This window comes from Pollachius pollachius, assembly GCF_949987615.1.
Source record: "Pollachius pollachius genome assembly, chromosome: 9".
Taxonomy (NCBI): domain Eukaryota; kingdom Metazoa; phylum Chordata; class Actinopteri; order Gadiformes; family Gadidae; genus Pollachius; species Pollachius pollachius.
The window spans coordinates 15,248,009-15,260,393 of record NC_136942.1 but is presented as its reverse complement, the minus strand read 5'-3'; the positions used below and the strand labels follow the sequence as shown (position 1 = coordinate 15,260,393).

General features: G+C 44.9%; 1 protein-coding gene across 1 annotated transcript; it reads left to right on the top strand.

Annotated features, from left to right (window-relative positions):
* Window positions 1-533: 533 nt before the first annotated feature.
* Window positions 534-11,723, top strand: LOC307080465 (aminopeptidase N-like; the record flags this gene model as incomplete). The annotated part of the gene is made up of 23 exons (XM_079743169.1): window positions 534-676; window positions 1,418-1,512; window positions 1,858-1,974; window positions 2,178-2,364; window positions 2,755-2,897; window positions 3,250-3,386; window positions 3,515-3,641; window positions 3,990-4,144; window positions 4,265-4,378; window positions 5,251-5,394; window positions 5,733-5,798; window positions 5,913-5,978; window positions 6,301-6,467; window positions 6,781-6,860; window positions 7,069-7,202; window positions 7,361-7,416; window positions 7,928-8,075; window positions 8,176-8,264; window positions 9,861-9,971; window positions 10,421-10,588; window positions 10,768-10,908; window positions 11,377-11,458; window positions 11,565-11,723. 23 exons carry the CDS (start codon window positions 534-536, stop codon window positions 11,721-11,723), a joined length of 2,829 nt encoding a protein of 942 aa, XP_079599295.1.
* Window positions 11,724-12,385: the final 662 nt, after the last annotated feature.

Genomic DNA, 12,385 nt, shown 5'->3' with positions numbered 1-12,385 from the left:
ATGTGTGTGTTCTATACATCAGAATGTGAGGTCACACAAGAAAATACTTTGAGAAATATTCCCCTTCAGGCGGATCTCTTTGCCCTGACAAAACAAAGTGATAAACTAAACAGATTACAAAACCTAAGGTCGTCTGGTTTTATGTAAAGAGTTCCCATGCCGATGTTACGCGCTGCTCTTTGTCAATAATGCACAGCAGCGCATTTGTATGAGAACTGTCTACAGGTCTACACTCACAAGTGTGATTAACGTCACCTGTTTATCCTTCAACTGCCTGATAAAATGTGATATGAGTTCATTCAACACTCTTACTGCCCCTCCATTAACGGATGGCTATCTCCACCTCGGACAATAAATCAACCATTTGTGTTGAGGACTCACAACAGTACAGACAGGAAACCGGTAGTTAAATGCCAGTGGGTTGTGGTAATAACAGAGCGAGTCTAACTCTGTATGTAGCTGTTGTTTAAATGGTTTGAACTGGGGTTTTCATTCGTTTGACATCTTGTCTCCGTTGGGAATCCTGTTCCAGGATGGGTTCGGTGGATACGTGTTGCCCGGTCAGCAAGTGGTGTGCCATCAGTGTGGTTCTAGCCATGGTCTCCGTGACAACGATTGTCACTTTGTGGACCCTTGGCCTCACTGGCATTGAGGCTCGTACTCCTCCATGGACCAGGTAATCTTTTGATCGAAACTTTGGTTCCTACGGCATTTCTCTCTTCAAGTTCTATGTCATCCCATTTGTTGAATCAGTAACGATCACTGGAAGAACATGTGCTCTAGCATGAATACTCTATATTGAAATATTAGCCTGAGAATTATTTGGACTCATTTCCAGAAATGAGATATGCTCAAAATATTTCAAAAGAAAATGCATTGCTTGAAATTGGGAATGTAGCAAGACCAGCAAACACATGCCATGGGTCTATAAGGGATCACCTGTGATTTGGTATTCATGATGGCGACTCACACAACGTTCGATATGGATGGCTGAATTAACTGCTATTGTTACAAATGTCACATGATGGCAACTATTTATTACTTTTATTACTATTAATATTATTACTCTTATCACCCTTACCCCACGGTGTGCCTGCTGCCAAGTCAGCGTTTGTGGATAGGCCTACCATGTCCAAAGTGCATTTCTTCTGTGGCTTCAGTCGCAGGGGTTCAGCTTTTGGAGGCGGGGGGGGCTCGACCATGGCTCGACCAGTAGTCCGACAGATGTCACACACAGAGAAGTTCTCAACCGCTGAGGCCCTTTTGACAGTTTTATTTTAAGCTCCAAAGAAATGACCGAGAAGCGTACCTGAGCTCATTGCTTGCTACGTGCATGAGTACACGTTCTACGTGTTATCTTTGTGTTTTATCTTTTTTTCTTTTTTTTTTTTTACAAATGATATTGCCTGGTCCTCAGCCACCGTCTGCCCACCACGCTGAAACCCCTCCAGTACAACGTGACCCTGTGGCCCTGCCTCACCCCTGACCCCAACGGCCTCTATCTGTTTACAGGTGAGGAGGAGGCGGAGCTAACAATAACGTATCATAAAACAGTTTGTGCTGCTAACAGTGTGCCCATCCAGGTGGGTTTTATTTAAAATGCAGATCTACACTAATGATAGGGTTGGATTTTTAATAAGGCAGAGCGAAGATTTATCCGGCCCACCTTAGATCCTTAAATTACCCATGCAGTCACAGCCTGATCCTGGGGAGTTGTTAAAGTTGCCCTCTTGGCCCCTTTTCCTGTCTGTCTGTCTCTCTCTCTCTCTCTCTCTCTCTCTCTCTCTCTCTCTCTCTCTCTCTCTCTCTCTTTCTCTCTCCCTCCCTCTCTCTCCCTCTCTCCATCTTGTCTACCAGGTAACTCCACGGTGGAGTTTGAGTGTGTGGAAGAGACGGATCTCATTCTGATCCACTCCAACAGGCTCAACTACACCGTTCCGGAGAACAAACACCTGGGCGTAGTCAGTGCTCCAGGTATAGCCTACACACCACCCAGCTTTGCTTTTGTTGTCCGAATATTGTCCAATCATTCAACCCCAGTTCAAGGGGTGACCTACTCCTCAAACAGTAAAAATGACATTTCCATACACCATCATTCGGGAGGGAGGAGAGCAGAGGTCTTTCTCCTCTTGGCCGTCTCTCTCTCTCCCACCCTGACCTGTGACCCCCTACCCCAGACGGCGTGTTTGCTCCGGGGGTCAGGTTGTCCTGGCTGGAGGGTTCCACTCAGTACCTGGTCCTGCAGCTGTACAGTAAGCTAGTCAAGGGACAGAGGTACCGGCTGTACACTGCGTTCACCGGGGAGCTGGCCGACGACCTGGCCGGCTTCTACAGGAGCGAATACCTTGAGGACGGAGTGAAAAAGTAATTTTATTCTTTTATTTTTCGTAATGCTTATTCGAACACCGGGTCTGTAGGTCTTTTCTATCTCTTGGCTCATTTATTTCTCTTTTACCTGTTGACCTTATGTTTCCAAAAGTGTTTTATTCCCTCATCTGAGCAACACTCTCACAACACTTTCCCTTAGGTGTAAAGACTATATTTATTATCCATGAAATAAGGAAGTTGTTTCACAGCAGCAAATTATGGGGTCATATATCTCTTGGTGGTTCAATAAAAGAATGAATCTGAACGTGTGATTTATTGGGTTAGCTCTGTGTCTGCTGTTCTCCTGATACTCTTGTCTTTGTTCATTCCAATTTGATGAATTGTTTGGTCTAAAAAACATTCCTCCATTGTTTTGTCCCTACTCAGAATTGTCGCCACCTCTCAAATGCATCCAACTCACGCAAGAAAGACGTTCCCTTGCTTTGATGAGCCTGCCATGAAAGCGGTCTTCCACATCACTCTGATCCACCCACGGGGGACCACAGCGCTCTCCAACGGCTTTGAGACAAGTGGGTCCAATCAACAAGTCCTTCCCACAGAACCCCAATGATTTTCCAATAACATTTCCCTTGTTTCCAATGTGGTGGTTGTTGACGTTTGTTATCCATCCGTGAAGCATTTGAAAGTCTCCAGGGTTTTAACAGTCCAATCATTTTAGTATTCTTCTGAAATATGAGTGTAGAGACAGGAAATGTGTGTCCCAAAACTGAGACACAATGATACAACAATCTTAGTTTCAGCATTTTGTCAATAGCAGTGGTGGATGAGGTGGGATATACCACAAAAAAATGAATAAATAACTACCTGGACATACAATGATACATTAAGGCCTCACACAATGGTTTATGGCTCCCTGTTCAGATGTCACCGACACCAGAATCAATGGCGTAGATGTGACCCGCACCACATTTGAACCCACCAAAATCATGTCTTCCTACCTGCTGGCACTGGTCGTGTGCGACTACTCCAACCTGTCGGCTCAGCAAGGAGACACCCTGGTAAACCGAAGGCACCCTGTCCTCTACCTTTAACATCCAGCTCATCCGTTGCAATTTCTTTGCTTCCTGTGCTGTTACATCAAACATCGAACATCCGTCATCAATATTCACATTTCCTATTTTTGCAGATCCGCATCTGGGCACGTAGGAGTGCCATAGAGGAGGGACACGGAGACTATGCTCTTAGTTTAACCGGTCCAATACTGGACTTTTTCCAAGAGTACTACAACATTACCTACCCACTGTCCAAGTCAGGTAAGCCCCCTCTGTGCTTCATGTTCTCACGAAAGCTTTTGTTTGCTTCATATTAGCTAGTTGAGCCGATAAGACACACATTATTTCTTATGCCACTGTCATCCGCTAGCCCAAAGTTAAATGTTTTGGCGCCTAGGTTGCAATCCTTTCTTTCATTGATTGAATAAACATTAATTTTTCCAAAGTGATCCATTTAGTGTATCGACACATTCCAATAATGAATGCACAGTATCTCGCCCAAGAGTAGTTGCATGATCGCAAATAACATTCACGACCACCATAACGTTTAGATGTTGTCAGGTGTATCTCATCTTGTAAGGTGGACTGAACTGAACCTTTGCGTCACAGATCAGATAGCCCTCCCAGACTTTTATTTCGGTGCGATGGAGAACTGGGGCCTGGTGACGTACAGAGAGACCAACCTGCTGTATGACCCCTTAACCTCATCCAACCGCAACAGAGAGACCACTGCCACCATCATCGCCCATGAACTGGCCCACATGGTGAGGCCATCTTTCCAGCCTTCCACCTGTTTGTTATTTCTTATGCCAATGAAAAAGAAAACATCATCATTATCAAATCGATCAAAAGGAAACACTCATAATAACCATGGTTTGGAACAGTGGTTTGGAAACCTGGTGACCCTGAAGTGGTGGAATGAGGTCTGGCTCAACGAGGGCTTTGCCTCCTACGTCTCTTACCTGGGCGCAGACAAGGCTGAACCCTCCTGGAGCGTGGTGAGTCTGAACGCTCGCTCGCTCGCTCTCTCGCTCTCTCACTCTCTCACTCGCTCGCTCGCTCTCTCTCTCTCTCAATGTAATTAAATAAAAATAAAAACACCAAAGCAGGTGAAAGATTTGGCCGAAAGATATCAAAAAGTAGAATATAAAATAATAAATATATAAAAAACTCTCTCTGGCTCTCTCTGTCTGAATGTTTGCTTGTGGCTCACCCAAAACAAACAAAACAAACTCTGAAAATCAATTCCCCTCTGATACATACATCTATCTTGTTGATTATTGCATGTATTATAGGAGTACTTGCACTTGGGCATGCCGCAGACATGAGTAATATTTTATTGGTTTTGTGTCAAATAGAAAATAATGTTTGTTCAGAACAGTACGTTTCCCTAGACTAGGCTGTAATTATACCACGGTTCCTCCACGAAACGTATTGCTTCAGAAAATCAATGTACTTTATAGCATACGTCTAAAAGCACAACCGTTAGCAAATATACATTTGTATTAGCACTATTCAACACAATGTTAGCATGATTGAGTTAGCCTACAGCCAGACATGGTAACCCACCTGTTTGAACTACCTGAGGCAGTCTCTAATATAGAGGTAATCAATGCCTCCTTGAGGGACTCAATGAGGCATGGAATTCCATGTGTCAGTGTGAAATGACAGGTGTTGCATGGGTGGTAAATATGGAAGAAATGAGGTTGGTGTGAAAAGACAATCAGCAGCAATCGATCCTAACCTCTCTCTCTCTCTCTCTCTCTCTGTCTCTGTCTCTGTCTCTGTCTCTGTCTCTGTCTCTGTCTCTGTCTCTGTCTCTCTCTCTGTCTCTGTCTCTCTCTCTCTCTCTCTGTCTTCCCCATCCCAGAAAGACTTGATTGTTCTGGATGACATCCACAGGGTGTTTTCCGTGGATGCCCTGGCCTCCTCCCATCCCCTGTCCTCCCCTGAGGACAGCATTGTCCTCCCCCACCAGATCGGAGAACAGTTCGACGCTATCTCCTACAGCAAGGTACACCATCCACCACATATATCATATTGGGCTAGGGCCATTTCCTAACTTGGTAAAACATGAAGGAATGTACACAACCTGACATACAATTATTGCATAATCAAATTTCAAGTTTCGTAAAACTATCATTCAATGACCACTTTGAACTGACAATGAGCTTTTACAAAATATAAATACTTTAGTTACCATATCTGTTTTTCGGATGAATAGCAGCTTGATTATGCTGGTGTATATTAGGCTCAAAGTCGATCGCCCCTGGTCTGTTTTGTTTTCTCCATCAACCTTTCTCTTCACCCTCTCCCTCCATTGTTATCCTTCTTCCACTCCTATGTCTTCAGGGTGCCGCAGTACTGAGGATGTTGTCAGACATGCTCTCAGAGAAGGTGTTTGTCCAGGGACTCAGTGTACGTATTTAACTATTCATGTGTGCTTCCATTGTCTGTCTGCCGGCTCTGTTCCTGCAGAGATAGTTTAGGTCCATCCTACTCCTAAAGTGTCATTGCTTGTTTTGTTATCAGAGCTACCTGAATCACTTTGCCTACGGCAACACAGTAGGGACAGACTTGTGGGAGCATCTTCAAAAGGTAAGAACTTTCAAAGCACACTTGAAGCCCTACTGCTGTTTGTGTTATGGGTGTGCTCCACGGCGGCATGTGGCTAAGGAGGTAGAGACTGTCTTGCTCAGCTCCTGACGAGCTGGCTGTCGCCATGCATGGTTGACACCGCCGTTGGTGTGTGAATAGGTGCATGAATGGGTGAATATTGTAAAGCGCTTTGTGGTTAGTGGTTAGAAAAGCACTTAATAAGTGCTGTCCATTAACCATTCAGCATTCCACATCCGTATCAATGTGGATGATACATACATTGTACAAGTCAGAGCTGCATTGTGACCGCTGTGGCTGACAGGTGGTGAAGCTCAACGGAGTGGTCCTACCGGGTACGGTCCAAGACATCATGAATCGCTGGGTGCTCCAGATGGGCTTCCCCCTGGTTACCGTGGACACTACCACGGGAATCGTTACCCAGGAGCACTTTCTGCTAAGCCCAGCGCCCAACCTGACATCTCCATATAAGTATGCAGCCACCCCCCTCACCATGAAGATCGTTTCTCCTTCCCTCATTCCCTCATACTAATTTATCAGTTTTTCTTCCTTCCTTCCTTCCTTCCTTCCTTCCTTCCTTCCATCCTCCCCTCCTCATGATTTTCCTTTGCTTTTTTGTAATTGCTGCTGTAACCCTTGCATGTCGCTCACGCAACGAATAAAGTGGGATCTTATCTTCCTTCCCTCATCACTGCATTATACTTCCTTTATCTTAAATTCCCCTGCTAAGGCTTATACTTGCAGTTTGAGTGAATGGCTGAATGATTCATGTTTTTCTCCCCAGCTATGAGTGGCTGATCCCCATCAGGTGGATGAAGTCAAGTGGGCTGCAGAAAGACCTCCGGTGGTTAATGAACAAGACAGGTATTAAACAAAATATATCGATTTTGTGTGTTACTGTTCCGAGTACAATACATTTTGATTAGGTTGATACTACTCCACATGATCTCAGAATGCTCCTCAGACTGCTCCACTGGTATGATCTATTAACCTCTTTATAATAGTTAATAGCATTCTTATCCTCTCAACAACAAAGCTCTCCTGATTGAGTTGTTCTCTCGTTCTGTGTCAGAGGTAAACATGGATATGAAGACGGCCGGTGACGAATGGGTCCTGGCCAACATCGACGTGACCGGTTACTACCGGGTCCACTACGATCGTGGAAACTGGGACAAGCTCATTGGTCAACTCAGGGCTGACCACCAGGTGTGTAGCCGTGGTGATTGATCAATGAAATCGTTCATTGGTGCTTTGATGAATGCAGTTCAAAACTAATTACACATTTTATTGGGTTGTTGCCGGTGACTCGTCTTTCCGCGTTACTAGAATAATTGTAAAACCTTGAATGAACCTGTGTTTGACAGGCTATCCCGTTGATCAACAGGGCCCAGCTGGTGGACGACGCATTTAACCTGGCCAGGTAGGACCGCTCTGCCTCACCAGGTTGGGCTACAATGACTAAATCCTCCTCATAGCTATTGAAATCCATGTGTGTGTGGGTGGGTGTGTGTGTGTGTGTGTGTCTGTAAAACAATGTGGTGCTACTTCAATGGCATGGTGCTGCTCCATGGCGGACAACATCTTATTACACATTTGTTATTATTAGCACAATCATCTCAAACTACACATACCCGGGTGTGTGTGTGTGTTTGTCTGTGTGTATGCGTGTGTGTGCGTGTGTTTGCATGTGTGTGTGTGTGTGTGTGTGTGTGTGTGCGCGCGCGTGTTTGCATCTGCGCATGCATTTGAAAACGTTTATGTACAGCAAACATACCTGCAATAAGAATGCAACAAACAAAATCTAAAATTAGTATTATTTGTATATGCCGTGCTTGTTTTTCTTCAAAAAGCATTCTGATTCTGTCCTCGACTCGGCCCATCTCCAGCAGTCTACTTGATGGTTTAAACAAAGTGACTCATTCTCTCTGTAGGGCCGACATAGTGCCCAGCACCCAGGCCCTACAGACCACTGTCTATCTGTCTGCAGAGAGAGAATACATCCCCTGGCAGTCAGCACTGGATAATATGCAATACTACTACCTCATGTTGGACCGCACTGATGTCTACGGGCCAATGCAGGTAGCACAATAACTGTGTGTGTCTGTGTGTGTGTGACCTGCGTCACAATTGTGCCTTGGTGAGTTGTGTTACATAAACTTCATTTGATTTTCACTCCCAGGACTTCATGAGGAGTCTGGTTACTCCCCTCTACCTGCACTTCAATGCATCATCAGGATGGACAAACGTCCCAGAGGGACACACAGACCAGTGAGTGTGTGTGTGCGTGCGTGCGTGCGTGTGCGTGTGCATGTGTGTGTGTGTGTGTGTGCGTGTGTGTTACGCCCCTCTACACCCACTGGCCTTGCAGTGGCAGTGCAATGGTCTTTGGGTGGTGCAATCAAGTTAAACATGCACACTTCAGCCTCAGAAGGGGGCTTGCTTTCTGTGTTTGTCCCTGTTCTGTTGACATGTCTCAGCCCATGCTCAAGTGTGCTGCATCAGTGGAGCTGATTAGGAGCACCTGGACCGCTCGTCAAGACCGTAGTTAAAAGCAACAGATTCCCCTTCCCATGGGAATGCTTTTGGTCATGGGACTGCTGGCTGGTCGTGCCACCTCTCTGGGATTTGTCTTGTCTTGTCTTGATGTTTTGGACTTTGTTGTATATCTTAATGTTGTGTCCTTTTCATAAGTTTATGTTAATAAATTCCACTGGTTGGGTTTTTGTGAAAGGTGTCATTTGATATTTGGGGTCAAGGGTGGTTTGTTAGCCCCAGTAGGGCCAGCTAGAGGTGGGGCCTAACAAATTGGGGGCTCATCCGGGATTGAATGTCCATGAGGTGAGTGCATGATGTGTGTAAGATTAACTGTGAGGAAGACTTTTGTGTGCAGTATCTGGTAGTGGACTCTTTTGTTGTGGTGCTTGCACTCCACATTTGTTGGGTCACGTTTGGTTGCAACTTTAGAGTAAGTTGGCAACATTTGTTTGTAGTGGTAACTACATTGTGTCCTTTTTGTGTCGTGGTAGTTGCAGTCCATTTTTGTTGAGCCACTTGTGTATTACTGTTTGTCTAGTCACAGTTAATTGTCTTGTGACCCTTGTATGTGGGATGTAGTCACTCCATAGATCAGAGGATATTTGTAAGTGGTGGTGGTCTCAAATTTGTCAGGTCACTTTGTATTCATGTTTGTTCACCTCATGGCGGTAGCCATTCTGTCAAGTGGGGATGGAACCCACTTTCATGGCTACTTGTTTGGCTGCAAAGTCATTAGCAGCACTGTATTTGGCCCATTTCGTTTAAAGATCTTTTATCACCTTGACCCTGATGAACACCTTATTGCCAGCAGTCCCAGTTTTATGTTTGCATTTGCACATTGTTCTTATATTGAAGTCTGGTTATTATGCCCATTAAGAAAAATGTTGTACTTGTGTATGTTCAGGGTAGTCCACTGCCCAAAGCTGTGTGGCTTTATCTGCACTTTTGTGGGCTTCTTTGCACATTTGCACATCAACTGGGCTTCTTTGCACATTTAATTGCTGACTTGAGCCTCAAATTTTGAAATTTTCAAGTTCCTTGATGGGACTAATTTTGTCTGTTTCTATATATCTGGCATTGGCGGTTGCAAACCTTGCTGCACTTTTGAATGTACTTTAGTCAGTGCAGGAGAAGTATGGCTGGAAGACTCACTCTTGATTTTCATGGAGGTCAGTTGCTCTAATTTAAGGAAGTGAGCAGGGCCAACTAGAGGTGAGGCGTAACAGTGTGTGTGTGTGTGTGTGTGTGATTGTGACAGAGAGTGTGTGAATGTGTGTGATGTAGAAGTGCAACACTCTGACCTCCTTCCTATATTTGGTCCCATCTCAGGTACAACCAGGCGAATGCTCTCAGCCTGGCCTGCAGTACTGGACTCAAGGAATGCCAATATCTGACCACCAGTTTGTTCAGACAGTGGATGGACAATGCTACTCACAATATGTCAGTAGACATCTCTGTTTGTGTCTTTCTCCAAAACGTATGTATGTATGCATTGTGTGTGAAGAATGCATTCAAGCCATTAGAGGAAAGCCAAACCCCGCCCCTACACTTGGTACTGGGGACAACTTTTTTTCTACTTTTACAGGCTGGGCTATATCACTGGTCAGGATTAGTCTCTTGCACTAGCAACTCCCGCTCCCAACGATACGATTTAGGGAGGTGTTGTCATAAAATCGGACTTGATTGATGTATTTTATATACTTTTTACTTTGCGCATTGAAGTCGAGATTTGCGGCAGGAACAAACCATAGCACTACTATGTACATCCCCTTTCATCTGGAATAAGTTGTTCAAGGGATTGTTACGGTAGAGAACACGTAGATAACTCCCGGTTTGTGATATAATGTTTGTATATCGACTCATTCCATTGCTTGTCCTCATTCCCCCAGGATCCATCCCAACCTGCGATTGGTGGTGTACTGCAGTGCTGTTGCAGCAGGGGGTGCTGCAGAGTGGGAGTTTGGCTGGGAGCAGTTCAAATATGCCACCCTCGCCAGTGATGCCAGCAAACTCTTGTCGGCTTTAACCTGCACCATGAACAAGACGCTGCTGGAGAGGTGTGTGTGTGTGTGTGTGTGTGTGTGTGTGTGTGTGTGTGTGTGTGTGTGTGTGTGTGTGTGTGTGTGTGTGTGTGTGTGTGTGTGTGTGTGTGTGTGTGTGCGCGCATGTGTTAGTCTGTGTATTTCACACCTCACCAGGTCTAAAAGGAGGGTCGTTCTGTGTTGTGTTCCTGCAGGTTTCTGTCTTACACCCTGCAGCCGGCTATGATCCGTAAGCAGGACGCCACCACCGTCATCACCTCCATTGCCGGCAACAGAGAGGGCCAAGACCTGGCCTGGGGCTTCGTCAGGGACAACTGGAACTACATCTACACCCAGTAAGGACACATCCTGGTTAGTCCCGGGCATTACTCCTGGAACTGGGTCTTCCAAGTCTTTGTTCTTGGCAAGGGAGAAAGAGGGTTTGACTTCAGGGGTAGCAATACCTTTGTCAGTTCCAGGGGTTTAGAGACGAGAGAGGGTCGAAGCGGGGCTTCAGGTAGAGGCCTGTGTTTTTGTTACTTTTTTCAGATATTGCCTTGTCAGATTCTTTGTCCAAAAACTCCATATTTTTTCTCTTTGTCTTGTGGTTGTTCTTCTTTTCATGCTCTTGTTCTTCTCCACTGGCGTGCACATGATGATGTGTTTCGGTAGAACGGACAAACAATCAAAATCATGACCTTATCTCAGCCTACCTAGTAACGGTGTTCACTCATGAAATCACTGCCGATGGTCCCATTGTTATTAACTCCTGTTTAGATACTCCCTGCTTGTGTCTGAGTAAAATCGTTTTTCCATTGCATCAGATACGGCGTGGGCTCCTTCAACTTTGCTGCTCTGATCAGTGGAGTCACCACAAGGTTCTCGACCGCGGAGGAACTGCAGCAGGTTTGTCACGCACACACACCTTCCCCTCAGTTCCTCTCTGGGCTGTGTCCTCCAAAACCTGGTTAAAGTCTTCTTTCTCTCTCTCTCTCTCTCTCTCTCTCTCTAGCTTGTAGAGTTTAAGCAGAAGCATTCAGCTATTGGATTCGGGTCAGCGGAACTGGCCTTGGAGCAGGCGTTGGAGAGGACTCAGGCTAACATCCTCTGGCTACAGCAGAATAAACAGGATGTCCTCCAGTGGTTCACCAACCAGACACTAGCCCACTGAGAGAGAGAGAGAGAGAGAGAGAGAGAGAGAGAGAGAGAGAGAGAGAGAGAGAGAGAGAGAGAGAGAGAGAGAGAGAGAGAGAGAGAGAGAGAGAGAGAGAGAGAGAGAGAGAGAGAGAGAGAGAGAGAGATCCATTATGAATTGTGTTGGTATTAGAGGTTATACAAATGCATCAATAAATAACACATATAACACTATTTAAAAATGGCCACTAAAAACCAAAGTGACGCTGTATCCTAATAACATAAATCAGTACAAATTATGATACCATCTCTACCAATTGTATTAAAGCCTTCATTGAAATATGTGTTAACTTCATAATTGTATTTAATTCAATAACATTTTATATAAATATGATTTGGTTTTGAAAGAGGTAGCCTGTTTTTTTAAAAGCTGATGAAATATGGGATATAGAGACAGTCCATTGGGTCCAACACAGGACTACAGCAGGGTTAGAATTCCTTAATCTTAGTTGTATTTTCTCTCTTTCTTCTTCCCTGGAAAAAAATTATATTGTATTGTTCAAGAAGAATCCAATCTAATGAGATTCTTACAGGTATTGAACAGTGACTTTTGTGTAGTTGTGTTGAGAGTCTCATGGTCTGACTGTCATGTTGTATGAAGTAATAGGATTTTGTGAAATAACAAAACATAACATTTCC